General features: G+C 44.0%; 1 protein-coding gene across 1 annotated transcript in view; it reads left to right on the top strand.

The window, feature by feature from the left end:
• Positions 1-15,302, top strand: part of UNC5C (unc-5 homolog C (C. elegans)) — a 90,615-nt gene extending 75,313 nt beyond the window's left edge. Inside the window, exons 11-16 of the mRNA XM_010001413.1 lie at positions 2,180-2,348; positions 4,658-4,891; positions 9,827-9,976; positions 10,212-10,376; positions 14,258-14,436; positions 14,659-15,302. Coding sequence (XP_009999715.1) covers positions 2,180-2,348; positions 4,658-4,891; positions 9,827-9,976; positions 10,212-10,376; positions 14,258-14,436; positions 14,659-14,824 — 1,063 coding nt within the window. The 3' untranslated portion in view covers positions 14,825-15,302. The remainder of the gene's footprint in view (positions 1-2,179; positions 2,349-4,657; positions 4,892-9,826; positions 9,977-10,211; positions 10,377-14,257; positions 14,437-14,658) is intronic.
• Positions 15,303-22,848: the final 7,546 nt, after the last annotated feature.

The raw sequence follows: 22,848 nt of genomic DNA, 5'->3' as shown, positions 1-22,848 counted from the left end.
TTTTTCCTTCCTTCTTCATGGATCAGTAGTCTTTTAGATGAAGTTAGGTTAACCAGATGATTAAGTCTATAGTTTGTCATGTCTGTAGCTTTCTAGACAAATACTGTAATTGTGAAAGATCTTTCTCATAAGACATTATGTGTTTTTGAAATTGTTTGAATTAGGCTGTAGGAAAATGTTCAAATATCCATTAATGCCCAAGGTAGATGACCATTAAAAACCATCACTACGGTGTGTTTTTTTTAAGCTTCTTGTTGCTTCTTATTAAAAAAAAAAAAAAACCTTAAGTAAATGAGTCTGAAAAAGAAGCCCCTATGTTTTAGTAAAAAACTGCCTGATGATTTATTCAGTTCAGTCCTGGAAGAGAGTGATCCCTGATGTTCTTAATCTGAATGCAGAGATCCCTACAGCATGCAAGAGGAGCTGGACTTGGGACTGTAACTGCCAGTGTCTCATTTCTTTTGTGTATTGCTTGTTAGGCTAAAATAACTGATATAATACATGACAGCTGTCCAGATTGTTACATTTTACATCTTTTTTGAAAGACAACTATCGCAGCTGTTTATTTCCAGTCCACAGCTTTTCAGAAACAATTGTTAAGTCATTTAGTAAACTCATCAGTTAATTTCCACCAATACATATCATCTGGATTTACTGATTTGCATAGATTTTGTTTTTTCCATGCCAGACCCTTTTTATCTCAAATGTTATAAAAACCTCCCACAACATTTGGAGAAACAAAAGACACTTTTCAAAAGTGCATTTGCCCCACTTTGGAAAAAGGATTTATCATAAGTTTGTCTTTAATTTTCTGTAAGATTAATGGATTATTCAACAAGAATTAAGGTGGACGAAATTAGGATATGCCTGTGGACATAGCTTTGCAATAGCCAGAATACATGCAATAAATTCAATACCAAAACAGCTTCTGATCTGATTTGGCCTTCTTGAAAATGTTATCCAAGATTACAGATACTTTTGTTTTGCTCTTTCTTTTAGTAAGGACAAAGACTTGCAGAAAGAAACAGTACTTAATGTCATCTCCACTAATTCCACTAAGACCAATATACATGTAAATACAAGTATTTGTATATGTAACAAGGGATTGAACCCTCAGCTGGAACACAAGATGGGAGGTCCTGTGGGCAGATCTGGAGTTTTAACCTCAGATCACATTGAATGGTTTTCATTTCCTGCTTGCTGGTTTCTGGATCATGAATTTGTCCTCTGTATTATTTAGGGAGACAGTTGATGAGGCATATTCAGCTGTACTTGTCATATACCAGATGTTGGGATAGTTAAAGTCACTCATGCTTCCTCTGGTTTTAAGCTCCACAGCAATTGGTCTGGGATAGCTGGCACATGAGCATACATGCACACACACAGAGACTTGTTTATAAACTACAATGTATGCAATGTATCCTATATATTTATATTATTTTCTATATCACCCTTTCCTAGTGACTGGCCTCAAGTGTGCTGGAGAATACTCATGTTTTTTACCTGAACAGATTTGGGTTTTCATTAGGAATCTCAGGTTATGTGAATGTGTTCTGTTCTCTGTACTGTTCCTTACCATCCCTTCATCCTCTTCCCCCTGCTGCCGGTGACACCTGCTCCCCACAGGCATCTTTGCAAAAGCCTTTCTAGTAGATTTTGAGTATCTGTGAGTTTGGTGATGGCTCTGAACACAAACTGCACATCTCAGATGTGCTGTACACCCCTTTAGACGTTTCAGACATGCTCATTAGCTCTCTCTTCCTTCCTCCTTCAATTTTCTCTGTCCAGACAGTAAAAAATTCTCACACATGGTGCTTACAAGAACCACTGTTCATTTTTTTATGCTGCTAAACAACTGCTGAATGCAGTGGTGCCTGCATTTCAGCAGCAGGTGAAATGAAGACTCTGCATATGGTCTGAAAGGATCTTTCAGAGTGGGGTTGTTCAGCAAGTGGGGGCTATAGTTTGCTGCCACCTGAACCTGCTTTTTGACAAATAAGCAAAGAAATGTGTTGAGGGATTTAGAAAAAAAAAACAACCTACCACTCCAAACCAAACCCTCCCATTCTTTGTTCACACATTCTTTTTATTTTAAAGGAGAAGGAATTCTTATTTTTGCATGCCTGTATGTACCTTTTTCAGCTCAGTTAACAAATCCATCTTTCTGTCCTGTTGTCAGGCCACCTGTAGAAGACAGCCAAACCCTGCTGACACCGGTGGTGAGCTGCGGCCCACCGGGAGCACTGCTGACCCGGCCTGTCATTTTAACCATGCACCACTGTGCAGAACCAAACACGGAGGACTGGCAGATCCAGCTGAAGCACCAGGCTGCCCATGGGCTGTGGGAGGTGAGTCTCTGGAGCTCCAGCCTGTGTGCTGACTGCATGCAGGGCACTTTACCAATCCCCCAAATGCATTTTCAAAGCAGGATGCCTGTATTTTGGGTTTTCTGTGTGAGATGTATGGCTGCTGCAGGGAAGCAGAAGTGCACCAGTTATCTTAAGCTACCCAGTGTCTGTACAGAGGTGCTGTCCTGGGACAGTTTTGTGCCTCCTAGTTTTGGCTATTATCCATTAAATAGTTTTCATCGCAGGGTTTTGACACAAGCTTTTGGCAATGGAGGATATTGTGCTGAAGTCATGGGGAGAGAATTAAGAGAAAAGGAAAAAAACAAACAACCAATCGCTGAAAAGAATTTCTGCTTTGATCTTAGAAATTAGAAAATGTTTTTTATAGTGTAGTTTGAATTTCCCTAGTTTATATTCTGATTTCAAAAAAGTGAAAATAATGCTGCAAATGGACTCCTGCTTCAATATCAAGATGTTGGCCGGCTTAATAAAATTTATAGACCTTACTTTTCTTTTCCTCTCCTAACGTGTTGGTGGAGCATCACTGAGATTCACTTTATGCAGCTGAGACCCAACTGTGCACCCTGTTAACTCAGGAGTTGTACAAGCATTTCTGGGCAGTACAGGTCTGGTGGGAGCCTGGGGTGTTTCCTTGCCAGTAATGCAGCAGAAGCATGCCAGGGTGGCAGAAGGATCTTCCACTGTAACTGGAGCATAAAGTCATGCTTTCAGCAAGGCTGGGTCATCCTGGCAGAGCCTTCCTCTCCAGCTTTGTGTGCCTAGGTCTACCTGCTGCCACCAGTTTGGTCTCATGTAATTAATTTGGCAAGGTCACCTTCTCCTACCAGTAGGAGAAGGGCAGGGTGGCTTTTGAAGGCAGTTGGGCTGACAGCAGCAAGAGCACTGTGTCCTGCATTGCCTTCTAAAGGCTCTTGCTTTTGTCCCCTGCCTGTGGCACTGGCTCTTCCTCAGGCTGGGAGGGAGTGTGCAGCAAACAAGGGTCTATCACGCCAACTAAACTGCACCCTGCTGGCCTGACTCTTGGCACTGCACATATGTTCCTTATTTGTGTCTGTGTGTTGCTGGCACCTACCTCTTCCATTTTCTCCCCCATCCTCCTCCTGCCTTTGACAGAGTAGTTGCTCTGCTGGCCATACACATACTCTGGTACTTGTGCAGCTTCTGCAGTATCTGCAGGGTCCCTGGCCATCGCAGCACCATCTTCTTCCTCTGCTCTATTTCAGAGCAGCTCCTGTGAGCAGAGGCCCATACACACACACACACAAACACACGCACCTACATGCATGCACTTCCCTGCAGCATCACGCAGGGCCTTCAGCCAGATCTGGTTGCTGGCGTGGTCATAGTGGTGTGCCATCAGCTCTGCAGCACCTTGCCTTCCAGAAGGATTGTGCCATCCCTGCAAACATGGCACGTTTGCCTTTCCTGAGACTAGGGGGCCTGAGCTTAATGCCCAATTTCATTTGAGCCTATGCTGCTCAGCTGCCAGATGTGTATGTTGTGCTGCAGACCTGCAGGCAGCAGGGGTGAAACAGATGAGTTGTGCTGAGCATCATGTGGCACATGGTGACTTTGCAAGAGGTGGCCATCATCTGCTGCTGCCTTGTTGCTTCTGCTCTCTCTCAAAGCCACTCAAAGCACCTTGTGTTGTGTGCAGGATGTTACACACAGGGTTGAATGGAGAAATCAGCAGGGGAGCTGTTTTGCTTTACACATAGGGTGGAGAGGTTGTCTGCATTCTGGCTGTATGTAGTTTTTTTCTCCACCATGCAGTCTTATCACGGAGGATTATTCCAATGAAGCAGCAGGTGATATTTCTTGTAGATGTGGAATTCAGCCATCATAGATGTTACTTCGCTTCCTTGAGTTTTTAAAACTCCTTATTGTCATGCTTAGGAAGTGAAGGGCAGTTATTTCTTCAACATGTCTTTGACTACTGATGTTAAGTCATGGTCACAGAATTATTAGTTCTACAATATATTTTCAATAAAGTATTGGTGTTATTTTCATTATTTGCCTAACTCTGCCCAGGGCTTTAAAAGTGCTGCAGGGTCTTAGGGGATTGAGGACAGAAGGAGGTTTATACCACCATCATCCCAGAGAAATCATTCCCTTCCTGTGCCTATGCAGGAGGAAAGCTGGAAGTAGAAAATTTATATCTTGATTAATCCAAGGAGCCAACAGCAAGGACTTTGTGCATCATCCAGGCTTGAAAGGGTGTATTGCTTTCTCAAAGGAGAACAGCTCTGAGGGGTTGGGAGCTCTAACTTTGCCATTTTCTCCCTTAGGATGTGGTGGTGGTTGGGGAGGAAAACTTCACCACTCCATGCTATATTCAGCTGGACCCAGAGGCCTGCCATATCCTGACAGAAACCCTCAGCACGTATGCCTTGGTGGGACAGTCAATCACCAAAGCAGCAGCCAAACGTCTCAAACTGGCCATCTTTGGACCACTGTCCTGCTCTTCACTGGAATACAGCATCCGGGTCTACTGCCTCGATGACACACAGGATGCCCTTAAGGTGGTTGTTCGTTTTGCACTTGCTTTCCCTCTCCAGCTCTCGCAGGCTGCAGTCGCAGCCGAGACTAGACCCTCTGCTCCATGTATTCCTGCTCTCTGAATTATTTTTATGATTGGAAGAGCCTGGCAACAAGCTGCTGGTTTACAGTTTAACCCCCACTTGCTATAAATGCGTGCTTTGCATAGGGATCACAGACTGTTTTCCACCCACCAGTCTCTTTTCCTTTGTTTACGCGTATCATATTCTGAATCCTAAGATTTTTGCATTATTAAAAGGCCATAAGGTACACAGGGCTTCATTCGTTATTCATGTATTTTTAATGCTAAGTGCCAGCTCCCCAGAGATGGGGAAACATATAAATGCTTCTTTGTAAATAGTTGATAATGATAAAAGAAGCTTCTGGGCTGTTAATCACTGCCTGCTTTCATACTGCTTTACTACACCTCTTTGCGTGCAGCATTTTATGTTGGGAATTCACAACTAAAATAAACCAAAGCTGTTGCTATCTCTAACTATATAGCCTTAGTCTCACTGTAATTCTGGCATGCACACACACACTCACTACATACAGATGAGCAGAGAACCATACTTGCTATTTCACTTTATAAATATCTGTATTTATACAGATAGTATCTATAATAGATGCACTCATGAAATATGTACATCCAACCTCACAAGTAAGAATGCAGGTTATTAAAGGTGGGGCTTTTCTTTAGTTATAGCCAGTGCAACTTCCCAGTTGCTTCTCTGCAGAAAAATGAGTTCAAAGCTTAACTCTAACCAGAGTCATCCCGGTGCCTTTGTGTATGCTTTTGTTTCCTGAACTCCACATGGGAATTATCGAGGTTGAAACTCACATACAATGGCTGGGAGCTGTGTTTTTTTTCAGAGCAGTGACTTCCATCACTGCAAATGGCATGCTCCGTTTTCATCCCCAGGACTACCCAATACCAAGACTTGCCAGTCTAAGCTTTGCAGGGGGGGGATTCTCTTTTGCTGTCTGTAAGAAAGACAGTGAAGTATAAGGGTTGAAGCAGGCATATTGTGACTGCAGCATGGCTTAATCAGTACTGGGCCTGGGAGCATTGCCTCTGTCAATGTGTTGGTGTTATCAGGATTTTAGAAGCAATTATTTTCCCTAGTTTGATTTCCCTTTTGTTTTTCCTCTTTAAAGAATAGTGAAAAGGATTATTTGTAGCGATCAAGCTTTGAAAGTGCTGATGGTTTTATGCCTGTGCTGAATAATACTATTTTCCATGGGTTCATCAAGGCATGAGGTAATAATAAGTGACGTGGAGGTGCCTTGGACAGACAGCTAATGCAGTCAGAGCTGGGGGAATCCAATTAGGTGTTATTCAAGAGCTGTTGGTTTGGTTCTAATAGGCTGTGGGGAGTGTTGTGAGATAAAGTTAATCTGATTCGGTGCGATAGCAGAAGGGATAAGGAGACGCACCGAGCAACATGGAGGGACCATCCTTCACGGGAGAAGCTGCAGCCATTATGTGGAGGGGGAGCAGACCAGTCCTTGGGCTTCTGCTGCAGGTAGACTCCAAAGCAAGCTTGTAATTTGTTGAGGAAAGTTGAGCAAAGTTGGGTGGCCACTGTCTCAGTCATACCTACTGCTTTTTTAAAGCAAAGCGCATGCATTTTAATTTTGTTCTTTTTTGGCGCATCTGGAAAGCCATGCGTGGGGTTCAAGACCCACGTAGCTGGTGGTTTACAGGAGAACAAGCATACATACTCACTGGATAAAAATTCTTACAAACTTATCAGTTGCAGCCTCTCTAGAAATGAACGGTCTGGGGAAGGAGTAGGCTTAAGAAAAATGAACTAGTAAACTAGTAAACTGTAGATTAAAGGGGTTGAGCACGCAACAGTGTGTATGAACCAATGTGTACAAACCAGCCCCATGCAATGACATTGTGTAGTCTCAGACAATGACTATTTAGAAAGAAAAAGAAGGTTGGGGTCATTTGCCACGTGCTTTCTCAACAGCTGGCACCACAGCAGCCCTAGCTGTGTTGGGAGGAGCTCCTTGCCCCTGCCATATTGCCAAAGGGAAAGCATTCACCAGGCAATTACTGCTGGCTGTGCAGGACAAGGCATGCAGATGGGACTAGGCCAGACGGTCTTGAGTTTGAAAGTCATTTGGAGTGGGTGAGAAAGTTATAGGCAGCAAGCAAGGCACTAGCTGCATCATCTCTGTGTCTTGCGGCTTGGCTGCTCCAGGCAAGGCACAGCAAGGGCAGGAAAGACCAGCATGAGATGTTCCTACATTGGGATGTCTGAGGTTTTGGAAAAGGCTTTGTAGGGGATTGTGTTTTTATTTTAATAGCCAACTGAATGCATTCTATTATTAACAACTCAGAATGAGGATGCCATATGTTGAATGTGTCCTAACAGCCACCAAAGGAAGAGTAGCAGTTGTGGTAGAGAACACAAGGCTGTATTTACCCAGCAGGCTTTTCCTCTCATCATGCAAAGTGCTTGCTGCTGAACTGCCAGCGCCTGCAGTACAGTAGGGAAGTGTCATGATTTGTCATCACTAAGGTCTCAGTTACTGTGGGAGTGGCTTGGTGGGGCTTCTAGGGGCTGCAAGGCAGTGGGGTACAGCATCCTCTGCCCTGCAGGGTCCCGAGTCCCCCAGCTGGGATACTCACAAAAACACTTCTTGGGGAAGGGTGAGGGTAGCAACAACCCTGAGCATTGGCTTCTTTTTTAAGGCTGATTTTTGCGCTTAGAGGGGGATGCACAAAATAGTCTTCTGTAAATAATAATAATAATACAACTATATAGCAATCCAGCTGCTTTATTCACATGCGGCTTGACATTGAGGTATGTGAGCTGCGTATGGCAGTGTCTGAGCATACTGGTGGCCAGTGAATTATTTCAGGTTGTAGCAGGGTGGCCTCCTCCAATCTGTCTTGTGCTGTGCAGTAACTGTCCTCCAAAAGAAAGGAAAAAAGGCATATTAGGCATGTGATCTTCTCTTGGTTATTTAATGTGTATTTTTCTGTCTTATCAGAGAAAGGCAACTGCTTACATTAATCACTGTTGCTTGCTTCTGCTCCATTAATAAGGAAAACTGTTTCCAAAGAGAGCTTGTTAATGCCATGGTGGCAATGATGATGAAGCAGTGTGTTACAGAGCTCCTTCTCCTAGGAAGTGCATAAGGATGTAAGTCCTACCCCACAGGGGTAGTGAGAGACAGAGGATGACTGGAGCCACTTTTGCCTGGGCTGAGCAACATGCAGCTCAGGTTTCAGCTCAGGAGGGCATAGAGGCACCAGCCAGCAGGATAAGTACTGCTTTAAATAAAAAGCTGTATGGCTAGAGCCAGCCTGCGTCTGAAGGGCTGGGGGAGTCATGGCTCCGAATTAATTCTGAATTAATTAGCTGAATGGCATAAGAGAGCAGAGAGCTACTTAATATATCCTCCTGTTGGAGCATGTACAGGAGCTGAGGTGAACAAGGGCAGTTACCCAAAGTGCGATATTGAAACTGGACACCCAGATCTTGTGGGCGGGATGGTGCAGCATCATGCTGCAATGATTCTGCCCCGTTCCCCCCCCAGTAGGGTGACTCCCAGGGCTTGCCTGGCACAGGCAGGAGCCATTACTTGGGCCCCACGTCCCATGTGCCTGAGAGGTGGTATCTGCAATTAGCTCAAAAAGTGCTGCAGGTTGTCCTCTGGCCCTTCCAGGGAGGTAATTTGGATGTAATGAAGATCTATAGTAATCAGATAATTACTATTGATTTCTCTTTAAACCTCTTGATGAGGTAATTAGGGGGCACTGGAAAGAAGCTGGAACTGATTCATTGGCATAACCTTAATCTAGAAAGTTTCCTGATTTTGTTTCTTTTCCACTAATGGCTGATCAACAAACATCATTTTAGCTTCAGGATCTGCCAGGTACTTGGCTCACCAAGGACGGAGGCTTTTGGGTTTTAGTTAACTAGCTGCAGAAAGAGATCAAGAGTAGCTTGGTTTGCACTTAGCTAAAATGGGGGCTCCTTTAGGTGACGTGGGCTGATGTCCTGGTTTTGTGTGCCAAGTACACCTTGAGCATACTCACTCTGTATGTGATTGGCTTTTACCATGTGAGACTGGTTGCTTGATTGGCTTTTTTAATTAAATATTGCTCAGTTTGGCTGTGTTGATTTCTAGTGGGGCTCATGTAGGTACCTTTGTAGTTGCTTCTGCATGTCGACTAGAATTAGGCTGTTTGTAGGTGATGGTCCACTGTGGTCTCATTAGTTACAGGCATATGTTTTTAGCTGGAAAAAAATGTCCTGACTCTTGGCTTATTAGCTTTTAATTATAAAATCAGTATTTCAGTAACCCTAAACCTGTGTATTTGTATGTACAAAATGTACCATTGCATTGTCTGCCACTTGTTTGATACCATCCTCCTTGATGGTTTGCCTCAAAGTAGACATCTGTTACGCCCAGTACCACCCTGTCATGGAGCAGTTTGCTAGGCCATAAGCTGAAGGGGCAACAGTATGCACAGATCCCGTATCAGCAGGACCTGTGCAAAGAAGAGCTTCCAAAAAGTAAAATAGCACAGCTACCATTAGATACCCAGTTTGGTGAGCAATAGAGAAGACTGATATCTTTCTGTATTCAGACAGCGCCTGTATGCAAGATTTTTGTGGTCAATGTAATTGCACACATTTTTGTTTATAGGATAATGGTGTCTCTCCCAAAGGAGACACAGGTGCCTGTGATCCCTGCTGGGCTGCTGCTGGATGATGAGGCCAAGAGGGTTATACTCTGATCCACTAGTGCATTTGAGGGTCACAGGGAAACATAACTCCACCTTTTTTCCAGTATTACAGTATCTACAACAAGTCAGTCTTGAGGAATCAGAAGTCCAGTGTGCTGTTTTAATGAAACCTGACTCCTTTCTTCTTCTTATCACAATACTGCAGGAGGTCCTTCAGCTCGAGCGGCAGATGGGTGGGCAGCTTTTGGAAGAACCCAAAGCTTTGCATTTTAAGGGAAGCACCCACAACCTCCGCCTGTCCATTCATGACATTGCCCACTCTCTCTGGAAGAGCAAACTGCTGGCTAAATACCAGGTGAGCATCACAAACCATTCACATTGGAACTTAGCAGTGAGGCTTAAAGGAATATGGTGATACACAGGGGCATTTAAATAACACCAGGATCCAGAATACAATGCCATGGACATTTTTTTCCCTGGACAGTTTGCAGTGACAATATCAAGGAGCCCACAGTCTCTGCTCTTACACCATCTGGGCCCTAGTCCTGCATCTCTCACTGGCTATACTTTTTTTTGCTTTCTTCCTGCAGGAAATTCCCTTTTACCATGTCTGGAGTGGATGCCAGAGGAACCTGCACTGCACCTTCACACTGGAGAGGTTCAGCCTGAACACCCTGGAGCTGGTATGCAAACTCTGCGTGCGGCAGGTTGAAGGAGAAGGGCAGATCTTCCAGCTCAACTGCTCCGTCTCAGAGGTAAATGAAATTGGTACACTTCTCTACCTGACTGCAGGAATGTGGGAGGGCTGAGGAGGTATGTCCTTTTCCATTGTTAACCTCTTTAGTACTTTTCATTTTCCTCCTGACTGCTGGGATAGACATAAGAGATGGATTAAGTAATTGCTTTTTTATCTCCTGTTGCATTTTCCTGTAGTTTGTCTCATCTAGAAGGGTGCTTCCCCCCTTCAAGGGAGGGAGGAGTGCAGCTGTGGTCTCCCTGCTGGTGCCACCTTTCTGTGTTTATGTGGAGCTCTTTGCTTACCACTCCATTTAGCATCTCAGGAAACAGTGCATGACCCTGTTTCCTGGCAGTCCAGAAGACCATAATTCCTGACACTTCCGTGGAGAAGAAGGAAAGCGAATAGGAAAATGCCATTGCCATGAGTTTGCATGAGCCACTCCACTCTGAATCTGCATAATAACTGCTGTGCTGAAGGAAATATCAGATGGTCTAGTTGCCATAGACCTTTCTCCTCAGAAATTGCTACTGCTACAAATCCTGACTACTATCTTGAACAATTTTTCTTTTGACAGCTGGCATTTTCTAGTAGAAAAAATATCTTGAAACATCTTTGCTGATGCTACATAGCACCCAGAGCATATTCACTTTTTGGGGCAGTCATGCTGAGACCAAGCAACATGTTTAGGTGTGAAGTGACATTGACTCCAGTGAATGCATTGATGGGTTTTATGCCTGCTACCTCTGTTGGCTACAAAGAGTGGACTGTTGGGCAGCAGCTGCTGCTGGATGACTTGTAGAAGGACTGGGAAACCACAGAAAAAAGTTACCTGTGCTGTAGGACCCCGACGGTGTGCACCATTACCCATAACATCTGCTTGGTTATTGGGTGTAAAGTTACATATTCAGCTGGGGACTGCACAGCATTAAAGACAGATGGTAAAACAAGTATCATAAACAATTATTGTAATAAGGGTTGCATTGAGGTAATCTCTAATTTAACCTCACAGAGAAGAGAAAGAACTGAGAGTAACTTTAATGAAATGCAAGTGCACACTATAATCATCTTCAGCTGCTTGTGTGTAATAGGGCCTGGTAATAGATTCAGAGGGAACAGGATAATATTCTTGTCTTGTGCTGTGATCCCATCTATCACAGATGAATAGAGGGAGTGAATAATACTACTGTTATCAAGGCTGCCTACTGCAAAATTGCTCCTCGTGGTTGATGCCTCATGATGTTTCCAAGCCCTAGTGAGGGGCAGGAGAACCTTGGACTGCAAAGGGCAGGCATACAGCATTACATCAACTAGAAAAAACCCTGAAACACAGACAATTTGAATGCAGAAGTCACCTGGAAGTGTAATAACAGCAACCTGGAAAACTATATGCATGCCTCTAGAGGTGTGATAAAGACACTAGACAAAGCAACAGGAAACCTTAGCTGTGGTTCCTCATGTTTTCTGCTGTGGTTGGGCTAGTGGTGTCCAGCTGATGATTAGGCATTGCAGGACAATGCTGGCACCTTTCTTTATTGCTGGATCTGTCTCTCTGCCTTTGTCACTCTGTGGTAAAAATATAGTAACACAGTTTCTTGCATCTCCCCATCAGAGCTTTCCTTTTTTGTCCTTTGAAAGGATGTAAAACTTATGCAGATTAAATTTTCTTATTGTGGCTTTATATAGCATCTTCCATTGGGACTTAAAAAATACAAATACAATGAGTGCAAAAAAATACATATTTGCAAGGCAAGAAGAAGATTGTGATAAAGGTCTCCCCCCTTTTTTTTTTTTTTTTTTTTAGCCCCCTTTTTGTCTTGTGCTCTCACTACTCACCTGAAAGAGCCCCAGGGCACTGCCACCAGTACCTGAGCTCCTTCTGCAGCAATCCTGATGCACCTTGGGCAGCAGGTTTTTTTTTTTTTTTTTTTTAAGCCCCCTTTTTGTCTTGTGCTCTCACTACTCACCTGAAAGAGCCCCAGGGCACTGCCACCAGTACCTGAGCTCCTTCTGCAGCAATCCTGATGCACCTTGGGCAGCAGGCCACCTCAAGAGCTGGGGCAGTGCTGCCTCAATGTGTCCCTTGACCCAGAATAAAAAGTGAAGGTTGATTCAGCTGCAATGCCACCAGTCACCACCCCACAGTTGCTTTTGAGCTGCCAACATGGGTGAGCCTGCAGGCTGCAGCTGTGGGTTTCACCCCAGAAGGACAGTAGCTGATGGCCTGAAGCAGTGGGCTTGGTTGGGATGGCTGATCTGCCATGCAGGGTCTTGGTGCCAAGTAGGGATGCTGCATTCAGGCAAAAAGAGACATCTACAGAGTGGAAGAGAATGAATTGGTGTGGATAAAAGAGTGGAAGTAAAAGAGGTTTAATTCTGTTACTTGCAAGGGATACTGGCTTTCCCCTTTCTATCTCTGTGTACATTTTTGGGGAGGAAACCAAAGGCTGCAAGTGATTTTGAGCATCTCCAGCAAGCTTCCTAGGGAATCTGCAATGGCAGCTTTAGCCAAGTATTATCTGATTTTGAGACAGTTTCAGATTTTATAGGTCCTTTCCAAAAGCACCCTTGACATGAAGGAACAAGACAGCTCACAGAGGAAAAAACAGATTGACATTTAATGACGAGGCTTTTGCAACCTGGCAAAGGGGTGTTTCTGGCTGCCTGGGGCTGTGACTTGGGCAGAGGTGAAGATGAAGTGGCTCCTGCATTTCTGCTACCCTAGCTTTAGGCCTGTTATGCTGCAAAGAAGAGCAATGGAGAAGATGGAGGAGAGGCACCAAAGGGGCCCCAGCCCTGCTTGCCACTTTTCCATCATGTGCTTTGGTAGCTGAAGGTGACAAGTGCTGCACGAGCGGAACATCCCAGCTGCACAGTCAGGCAGCCAGTTGGCATCAAAGGATTGTGACAAGGCTTTCAGCTACCTTGCAGGACCTTGTCATTCCTAAGCAAACCCAGCCATCCACATTTGCCCCACTACCATTGTCCCACCAAGGGTACCTACCTACTGAGCCCCTCTTGCTGCCTCCCTGTGGATGCTAGATGCTTCCAGGGTAAGGAAAAGATCAAATCCTTACCCAGAAAAGCTGATTGCTTGTTATTCCCAGTGGGTTCATATTACAGCTGTGTCATGGGGAGCTTGGGAGGACTGTATCAGAGAGAATCAACCCTGTATCAGCTGGGGACAGACTGGCTTTGGAGGTGACTTTCCCCTTGAAACACTGCCACCATCTTTGAGCACAGTGCTGATCTCGGGGAGGAGGGTGATGGTCACCTCCTGAGTGCACATGCTCCTCCCATCTCCAGCACAGGTAAAGCCACATGAAAATGAGGGATCAGCTTGTTCTGGGGCAGTATTAACTGTCTCTATGTGGTCTACCCGGCATCAGAGGCTTCAGAGAGCACAGGTGCTGCAAAAGGGATGTCAGCTACCTGTGCCGGTGCTGGCTCCATGTAGAGTGGGGTGCTGCCGGGAAACGGTAGTTGCAATTTGCTCTGGTATGTATTGCAATGTCTGATCTTCCTTATTTCCAATAAGGGATTAATTATGTTGGGATCAATCCTGTTACCCCACTCTGGTATCTAAGCATGCCCCAGCTAAACTAGTTCAGGATGCTCAACTATCAGAAAAGTAAAAAAAAAAAAAAAAAAAAAAAAGGAAAAGTTTCTGCTGTCTACCTGAAGTCAGTTATATATTTCTCTTTTTCAGATTTCTCTTTTTCAGCTGACGATCATAAATGCTTGATTAGCAAAGGGCTGCTCCCCTCTAATGCAAGTAAAAGCTTTGAGTCTGAGAGGATACAGAGGATACACTTCTTCAATTGTCTCTGCACTCAGTAACTAAACTGCTGTACTTTTTAAATTTATTTATTTTTTTTCTTTCTTTGTTTTCAACTTCAGGAACCAACTGGCATTGATTATCCTCCTATGGACTCAGCAGGCACCATCACCACCATAGTAGGGCCCAGTGCTTTCAGCATCCCCCTCCCAATAAGGCAGAAGCTGTGCAGCAGCCTGGATGCACCTCAGACCAGGGGCCATGACTGGCGGATGCTGGCCCACAAGCTGAAACTGGACAGGTGAGCAGGACTGCCAGTGTGTGGTCAGGTGTCAAAGTCCCCACAGAGGCATGTGCAGAAGGGTCCTGGTGAAGATGAGTGACAGCAGCTGTGTCTACACACTGCTCAGACTGACCCCAGAGGAGATGAGAACCTTGACAGCACCAGCAGTGGGGATGGGCTGAAGTCATACAAATCAATTCATGCAGCCCAAATAACAAGTTTCCTTTTGGCTTGTTGCAGGTACCTAAATTATTTTGCTACAAAATCAAGTCCCACCGGGGTGATCCTGGATCTCTGGGAAGCCCAGAATTTCCCTGATGGCAACCTGAGCATGCTGGCAGCAGTTCTTGAAGAAATGGGAAGACATGAGACCGTTGTTTCTTTGGCAGCAGAAGGAACTTACTGATGCAGCCTGGGCATGGACAGGAAGGACAGACGCAGGGAGTGGTAATGCCCTGTTATTACAAACGAGAAGTGAAATGAAAACCCAGACCAATGAGTTACACAAGAAACATTTCAGAGAAGCAAGTAAGCGTACAAAAAGAAACCAGCCCTGACCTTCTTACGTGCTCTCCTTGTACATTATCACAGGATCTAAAAGAAACCATGCAAAGTTGTACCTTGAAAATATAAATCAACCTAATGTTCCTCTCGGCTTGGCTGTACACTGCTTGGTACAGGATTTTACAGTTTCCTAGGAAACGCTTTTTATTGCTATCCAGATATATGGATAAACTTTCTTAACAATCCCAATTTCTATGGATGTTGTTTACATCAAATTCTGGACAGGGGTAAGGAGACTGTCCATGGCTCTTTATATTTTTTTGTTTAAAGCCATTCTAGACAAGGCTATGGACAGTTGGTTGTGGCTATTTCAGCTTATTGGTTTCTGGTGAATTCGGATTTTGGCTACAATTCTGCACATCAGTTGTCCCACAGGGATCCTCCTGTCATTGTTCTGTTTCCTAGACCTACTTGTAAAAAAAAAAAAGAATCAAGAAAATCAGAGTTTAAGAGGTGTGCATCTGGAAAGCAGGTACTCTGGGTGCTAAGCAGGAACATGCGTAATGTCCCCTTCCTTCCCTGATTGAGTCCCACTGAGCCCATGTGGAGAAGAGCAGTAGGACAGTGGGAAATGTAGAATCAGAGTTAATTCTAAATTCACAGTGTAACAACATCCTTTCCGCCCCTTTGCAATAGGAGGGGACTGGATATGCAATTCAGAGTGGTTAGGGGGAAAAAACGAAACCCAGAAAAAAAAGAAAAAAAAAAAGTTGCTATGATAATTATTTACTAATTAGTATCTAGTGCAAGGATTATAATGACGATGATGATCATTACCATTATTCCTTTATTTCTAATTTTGTCAGAAGCAGAATGAATAATTCCTATTTTTTTGGAGCCTGTTGTCCCCTTCCTGGAAGTCTTTTAAAACATGTCCCTCTCTGTGTTTTCTGTCCTTCCCTTCTCTAGCCATTGTACTCCTTCTCCAAAGCCCTCTGCTAGCCCACACAGGTTGCTCACCTTGTCTTATCATTGCTGTGCTTCATGCCCAGTGCATGGTGGCATACACTGGTGATGCTCTGCTGAATCACAGAATCGTAGAATGAAGTCACTGATCCAATCCAGCACTCTTCCCAGGCACGTTTTGCACCACCTTGGTATTTCCAAGTTGCTCAAAGAAGCAATCCTGTCCTGAGGTGGCTGTGAACCAGTGACAGCATTTCAGTCCAAATACAGGTAGACCACTGGTTCAGGAGCATAGGTGCAAGCATGTGGAGTCACTGATGTTGACCACCTGATTTGTGCATCCAAGGTGGGCCTCCATATGTCTTCTTTTGCTTTGAAGTTGTCTGAAAGCCAACAGCTCCTGTTAGCTTCCCATGGAGCTGCAGGTACTCACTGAAACCCACCAGCTCCCATAATGTTTGCAGTGGTCAGGGCTACTGGGAATCCTCTGCTGGGTCATTTCTCGATGAGATGCACTGGGAAGATCCCCACAAATATTCCCAGGCTTGCTGCAACCACAGAAGCCTCTGCCATCTGAGCCAGCATAGGGCGAAGTTGTGGTGAAGTCGAAATCCCCTGTACTGGAGTTTGCTGTCTGTGCTGTGCTTCCTCCACTACTGCTGCCTGACAGGGTGTTGCAGGTCATCTCTGGCTGACCAGGGGACTTCTGTCCCTCTCAGCCATGGCCCTTTTGGCCACCACAAACAGGTGAAAGGGATCTTGGCAAAAGGAGCAAACTCTTGCCTTTTCTGTTGTCACTGCAAATGTATTTTATTTTCTGCTCTTTGGGACATGCTGGTGCATAGGATCCCAGTAGTTTTACTACCAGGATTGTCTGTCCTCTACTTCTGGTGCAAAAAAGGCTTTCTTCCCCAGCCTGTCTGCAGCAGGTTTCCAGCCAGGCCCTGGTTACTGCTGTTGTGCACACATGCATCTCTCTGCCCATGCACTTACTGCCACTTTGTGAGCTTCACAAGATGGGAGCTGGCTTGTTTTCTTTTGTGTTTGTGGTTTTGTTGTTTTTGGCTTTCCAGATTGCACCTTCAAAAGAAAAGTTGAAAATGTCATTGGTCGAAATTAAATGAAAATTTCATCTGACCTTTTCCCCATCTGACATTTCCAAAGACTTGGGCTTTTTTTGTTTTTAATTTCTCAGCTCCCTGACACCAGTGGGCTTTTGATTGACTGCTGGGCAGTGATCAGAAAGTTCTCCCTTCTTCATAAGAGATAACTCAGCAGTTTGCCAACCGGCTTTTCAGTCAAAACTGGAGACTGGAGGACATACATACATTTTAACTTGAAACAATTGTCTGCATTTTGCCTGTGTAAGCCCCACCCACCTTAGTGTGGACATGCCAAGAGCATCTATTCAACAGCCAAACATCATCTTTTTCACCTGGGGCATCTGATGCAGCCCATTGCAATGCTAATGGAAATCTTGCTTTCAACTTCAGGAGACTTCAACTAGAGCTTCCAGCTCTGCCCTTTCCCTGCACTTTTTACTCACCTTGGACCTCTAAAATGGCTCTTAAAAGACAGGTCTTCTTTCTCCTGTGCCATCTTCAGGTGTAGCCAGTTGTATTTAGTTTGTGCTTCTCTATACTTCCTGTGCGTCCTTCTTGTGTGACTCCTCTTCCAAGGTGGGTGCATAAGCTTAATTGTCCTTTGTACCTTTCTCCTCTTAAGCTCCATCTTTGCTAGGTGATGCCCAGGCTTACTGGTACTTCTGGCTTTCAGCTCTTGCTAGGTGGGCAGCATATGCACCCTGCTCACCAGGGCCTTGCCAGAAAGGGGCTTGTAGTTATCTGTATTGCTATGAGTCAGTGCTCCTTTTGCCAGCACTCTGATGTATCCCCAAATGCCTCCTTCAAGGAAAACAGATGAGTGACTTTCTTAAAAGCATTCTGGGGCTTTTTTCTTAGTGTCACAGTAAAAGGGATTTACTGAGAGGAAAAGGCATGCTCTGTTTAAGAGTAACATCCACAGAGGTGGATAGAGGTCAAGAACATCACTGCTCGCTAGAGCAGCAGAATCTACAGTGCTCCGCAGAGGTGGAGGTGCTCTTCTTCCATCCTGACTGCTCAGAAACTTTCCTTCACCTGCTTCAAGCATGGGCTGCACAGTTTCTCCAGCCCCTGCTCCATCAGCCTTTGCAGGGTCCCAGGAAAGCACTGTGTCAGCTACCTCAGCCCTGACAGGGCAGGGAGAAGTGGGGCCTGCCAGTGATGGAAGAAGTTTCCTCCAGAGCCACACCTTGTCCCAACAACTCTGCTGCTTTGCCACCCCCGTCAACAGCAGCTCCCACCTCACTTGACACTCTCCTGCATTAATTTTACTCAGCCTTTTTATTTATTTTTCTGGGGATACAGCACTGGCAGAAGATGTGGCCAGGGAGAGGCCGCTGGCATGGGCTAGTAGTACACAACCCTCAGCATCCCCATCCTGCTGCTCCAAGGAGGGAGACCGGGAAGCAGTGGCAGCCAGATCCTCTTAGGATATTATTTTTGGTGGGTGAAAAACCAGCAGCGGGCCCTCCTCCTGGATGATGTGGACACAGTGCCATCTCGTGGGGCTCAGCCCCGGCTTCAACATGCCGCTGCTGTGGAGAGCGACAGCTCTTGGGAAAAGTCTTTCCAGTGGGGCAGCACTTGGAAATGACAAATAAGTTTGGCAGACAGTACCAACTCTTAAAAGTTATTGTAACATTTTATGTCAGGTAAGCACATCTGCTTTATTATTGAAAAAAAAAAAAAGAAAAAAAAAAAAGGCTGCAGGCTTCTTATCCTCCAGTTATTACTACTTTTTAAAATGCGTATCCTTTTAGTTGTCCACCTTAGGCTATGTGCTGTAGCAGTTTTACTGCTCTTCACACCATCTCTTCATTACATGTTGATTGCTAGCACTATAAATAATAGATAATATAGATTAAAAAAAAAAATACCTACTGATTTCAAGGAAAACCTTTTAATTTCTGAGTAAGAAACATTATTGGAGGCACTTCTTTTCACCTGATTTTTTTTCTTCAGTTCTTCTTGTGTTGTGTTCTTGTAAAGGTGGCTGTCAGTGTATAGGGTAAGTCTCGGGTTTGGTTGTTTTTTTCCCAAAATTTTCTGATCACAGCTAATCCACTGTATCTTGCCAAGCAGTGCAAGACCTAAGTGCTATTTTATTGAATCTTAACATTTTTGAGGGAGTGAGGGTCTCTTCAGTCAAGGTTTTCTTCTATAGGAGACCTGAGGCTTTTTTTTTTTTTTTTTAATGAGCTATGTTAGGGTCTGCGATGCCCACAGAGCAAAACATGTCTAGACGTTCCTTGGGTTTCTTGCTATTTCTATTGCTTACATATAGAATAAATGTATTTACATGCTGTAAACCCATCATTGTGGACAGTGTCCTAATGTATTGCTACCTACAGTAGTTTCTTTTTGGTTCGCCTCTTATTCTTGTTTTGGGGTGTGGGGGTATGGGGAAGGGAAGAGTGGGTGGGTCCTTAGACCACTGTGTTCTCTAGCCAAGTAGTTACCACAGTGCTGATGTTCATTTTAAACAACTGTTGTGGTTGGTTGTTGTGGTTTTTTAAATCTCTTGTCCAGGGCATTTTGTAAACAATCTTGCTGAGTTTTCAGAAGTCTTTTCAGGTATTACTCTGGCTCTCATCCGGCCACAAAGTAACTAATTGTTTGCAGTCTGGCTTGCTTAGTATCAGGCAGTGCAAAGATGCGTGTGGTTTGTGAATGGAAACCAAACCTTTGTCCCTTCTCCAGCAAGGACTTCAGTGAGGTATTGACTTTGGGGTCACCATGGCAATCCATTCCTATCTTGTGTGTGAAATCTTGAGTTCATAAAAGGAGCTATGTTGCAGATTTTCAGGTGCTGAAGCAGGTATCTTGGACATCCTTTGAAGTGGGAATTTAACAGAAATGTAAAGTGTGCGGGGGTGTCTATACATACAGACAGTAGAAACTAAAAGGACACCTACTGCTGGAGGCTTTTAGTTCTGATGTTAGTTGTGGACATCATCTTATGACCAACTTTTGCTTGGGAAGATAAAGGTCAAAATTCAGTGCTGTTTCATCACTGCAAGGTCAAATAGGAAGTACATTGAGAGCAAATGGAGTAAAAATAGGCAAGTAACTATGGTTGGACTTGAACCAAAAAACACAGAAAGCCCTCAAGTTTGGTAGATCAAGCTCCTCACTTGAAATAGGAGCATGTTGTGTATTTATTTACTTATCCTTTAAGCTTGGCACCTGCCCCCTGTAATCTGAAATTCCTTTATCTGCAAGTTCTTTGATAAACTAAGCTCTGCATAATCCAGAGTTCCCACAAACACTATCACCAAATAGATGTATTTTCTTTGATGATGGTATAATGTAGTTAATAGTGGTTCAGTCTCCTCAATTGCTTGCAAAGAGATTAATTGCTACATATGCTGTAGCCTGGGCCAGCCCTTTTCTCCAAAAGCATCGCATGCCATGGCACATGAGTGACTTCTGGATGCCACTGAAGAAGCGGGATGTAATCAGGCAGGGCCCTCCCCCACAGCGGCAAGGTGGCTCTGAGCACTGGCACTCCCATCTCCAGCTGCCAGCTTGCAGCTGGTGGGACAATAACCCCTAGATGAAAAAAAAGCACCACCCCAAGAGCTTCTTTGGCTGCTGCCAGCTGGCTTTTGCTACAGCTTGCCAGAAAAATTAGGCACTTAAATAATATGAATAAAAAACAAAATCAGTCTGGAAAGTAAAGAAAATTAGGACTCAGGAGAAGCAAATCACTCATGTCCTATAGATCTAGCAAGGCACCTTGCAAACACTCCCAAGCTGTGAGCCAATGACCTGTTTTGAAGCACGGTGCTCAACACAGCTGAGAGAGCAGTTATGGCATTACTGGTTTTGGCACATCTGTGTGATAGACTTTTTTGGTAACACATTCTGTCTGTTAAGGTTGAAGAGTTAAAAAAAACCCAAACAAACAACATGAAGATGGTACCTTTGGTACCTTTTCCAAGCAAAGAAGGAGGGTCTGTAGGAAATGAAAAATCTGTGCAACCTGGGCCAGGATGGTGTATTGTGTTTCGCCCTCCTCTTCCCAGGTCTCAGTTTTACCAGGATTCGTGGCATTTGTTTTCTCTGCTATTCAGATCTGGATAACTATTTTGGTTTTATATCCCTATTGCTGTATCTTCTATGCAATTCCTTTTCTAACAATTTACTTACTACCAGAAAAGTGCTAGCCATTGCATTATTTGTATCACTGTACAGTGGAGGTGTGGTTTACTAGTTCTGAGTGTGCCTCTTATCCCCCTCCCTTTTTCTTCTTCCCTCTGTTTGTAAATGCCTGCATTTATTCTGTCAGCCTGACATGTACAAAGTGTAAGAAAGAATTTTTAAACAGGTAATAAATTATATTTATAAGCAACTGAAAAAAAAACCAACAAACCAAACAACACCATTACTTTGTGTTCAATTGTTTAGTACCTGAAAGCTTGGAAGGAAAGAGGAACCTTTTAGTCAGGTTCTTTAAAAAAAAAAAAAAAAGCCTGCTGGAAAAAAAAAAAATGCCTGCTGGAAAAAAAAAAAAAAATCCTTCTGCACATGAAAACTCTTTGTGATGTAGATACCGTTAATTACATTCACATGTCCACGCAGGCTGTGACATTGCACTTCATAAATCCTCACACCTTTTCCTCCCCATGGGGTTTTACCACAGCAGCTACGGGAGGATTCGCACCATAATGTTTTCCTGGTGTTTGGACTTTGTGCCTACAGGCAAAGGTGGAGAAAAGCAACAGGCACTAAACTGCATCTTCAACTGCTCAGCTGAATCATCTCCAAGCACCGTGCAGCCAAGGGGAGCAGAAATAGCCCCAAAACTATGGGATACGGTGACATGCTAGGGACTATGTGCAGCAAACATGGGTTTTTCACACCTACACATGGCCTGGCCAAGGGACTGTATAAATGCTGCTGGAGAATAAGCAGAATGTGCCACCACACAGATGGCCTGGGACAAAAGCAGAAGGGCCGCAGGGCAAGTTGCGGCTCAAGGGAAAAACATTGTTCACACACTTCTCTGAAAATTACCAGCAAGGTAATTACTTGTTAGGAGAATGCTGAGCTTCAGCTGAAACACAGCCCCAAAGAACCAGAAGAGAGCCCAGGCTGTAAATACAAATACATACAAATTTATCTACATATGTAGAGATAAATACACTCCCATGAGTCTCAGCACTAAGCAGTGCCATGTTTCAGCTGACATGGTGTATGTAGGCTGCAACTTTTTTTTCTCCTGAAGCATGGGGCTGGAAAATCTAGCTTCAGTCTGTGCACAGAGTACCTCTTGTGCCTCATGTGCTATTAAAATAGTAGTCACAGTCCATAAATATGGGGGGGGGGAGGAGAAGGGAAGGCTCTCTCAAAGATATTATGCAAATGCCATATTCATATAAATTTACATAATCAACCACAAAATGCAAATGGCTGCTCTATTAGTGATAACACTATTTTAATTACTATTTCTCTCTTCACTGAGTTATGAAAAGGATGTTAATTTTTTTTATGCCAGTGGAAACATGCAACATCTTACTGTTTACTTGTTTGCTCAGAGGAAAAAAAACTTGAAAAAAAAAAAAGTGAGGCATAGTTAAAATAATCTAGCCATTGAAACAAAACCCAAAGGTAGTGTTTTTCAAGCACAAGAAAAGTAAATAGATGTAAAAGCAATCTCTGTGGAGAGATGGAAACAATTTTATTTGGGGGAATATTAAAACAACAATATACAATTTGAACAAATACAACATAACAGTTTTTTCCCCAGGTTTTCTAATTACAGTATTTACAGGTTTAATAAGGCACTGGTTCTCAAAAAAGAACACAAATTTGTTTCTTAGGCTCTACATTGTCAACCTTTTCTTCAATAGAA

The sequence above is a fragment of the Chaetura pelagica genome, unplaced genomic scaffold, assembly GCF_000747805.2.
Source record: "Chaetura pelagica isolate M959 unplaced genomic scaffold, ChaPel_1.0 scaffold220, whole genome shotgun sequence".
In the NCBI taxonomy this organism is placed as follows: Eukaryota; Metazoa; Chordata; class Aves; order Apodiformes; family Apodidae; genus Chaetura; species Chaetura pelagica.
Note: the sequence above shows the minus strand (reverse complement) of the source record. Positions and strands in the feature narration are given on the sequence as shown.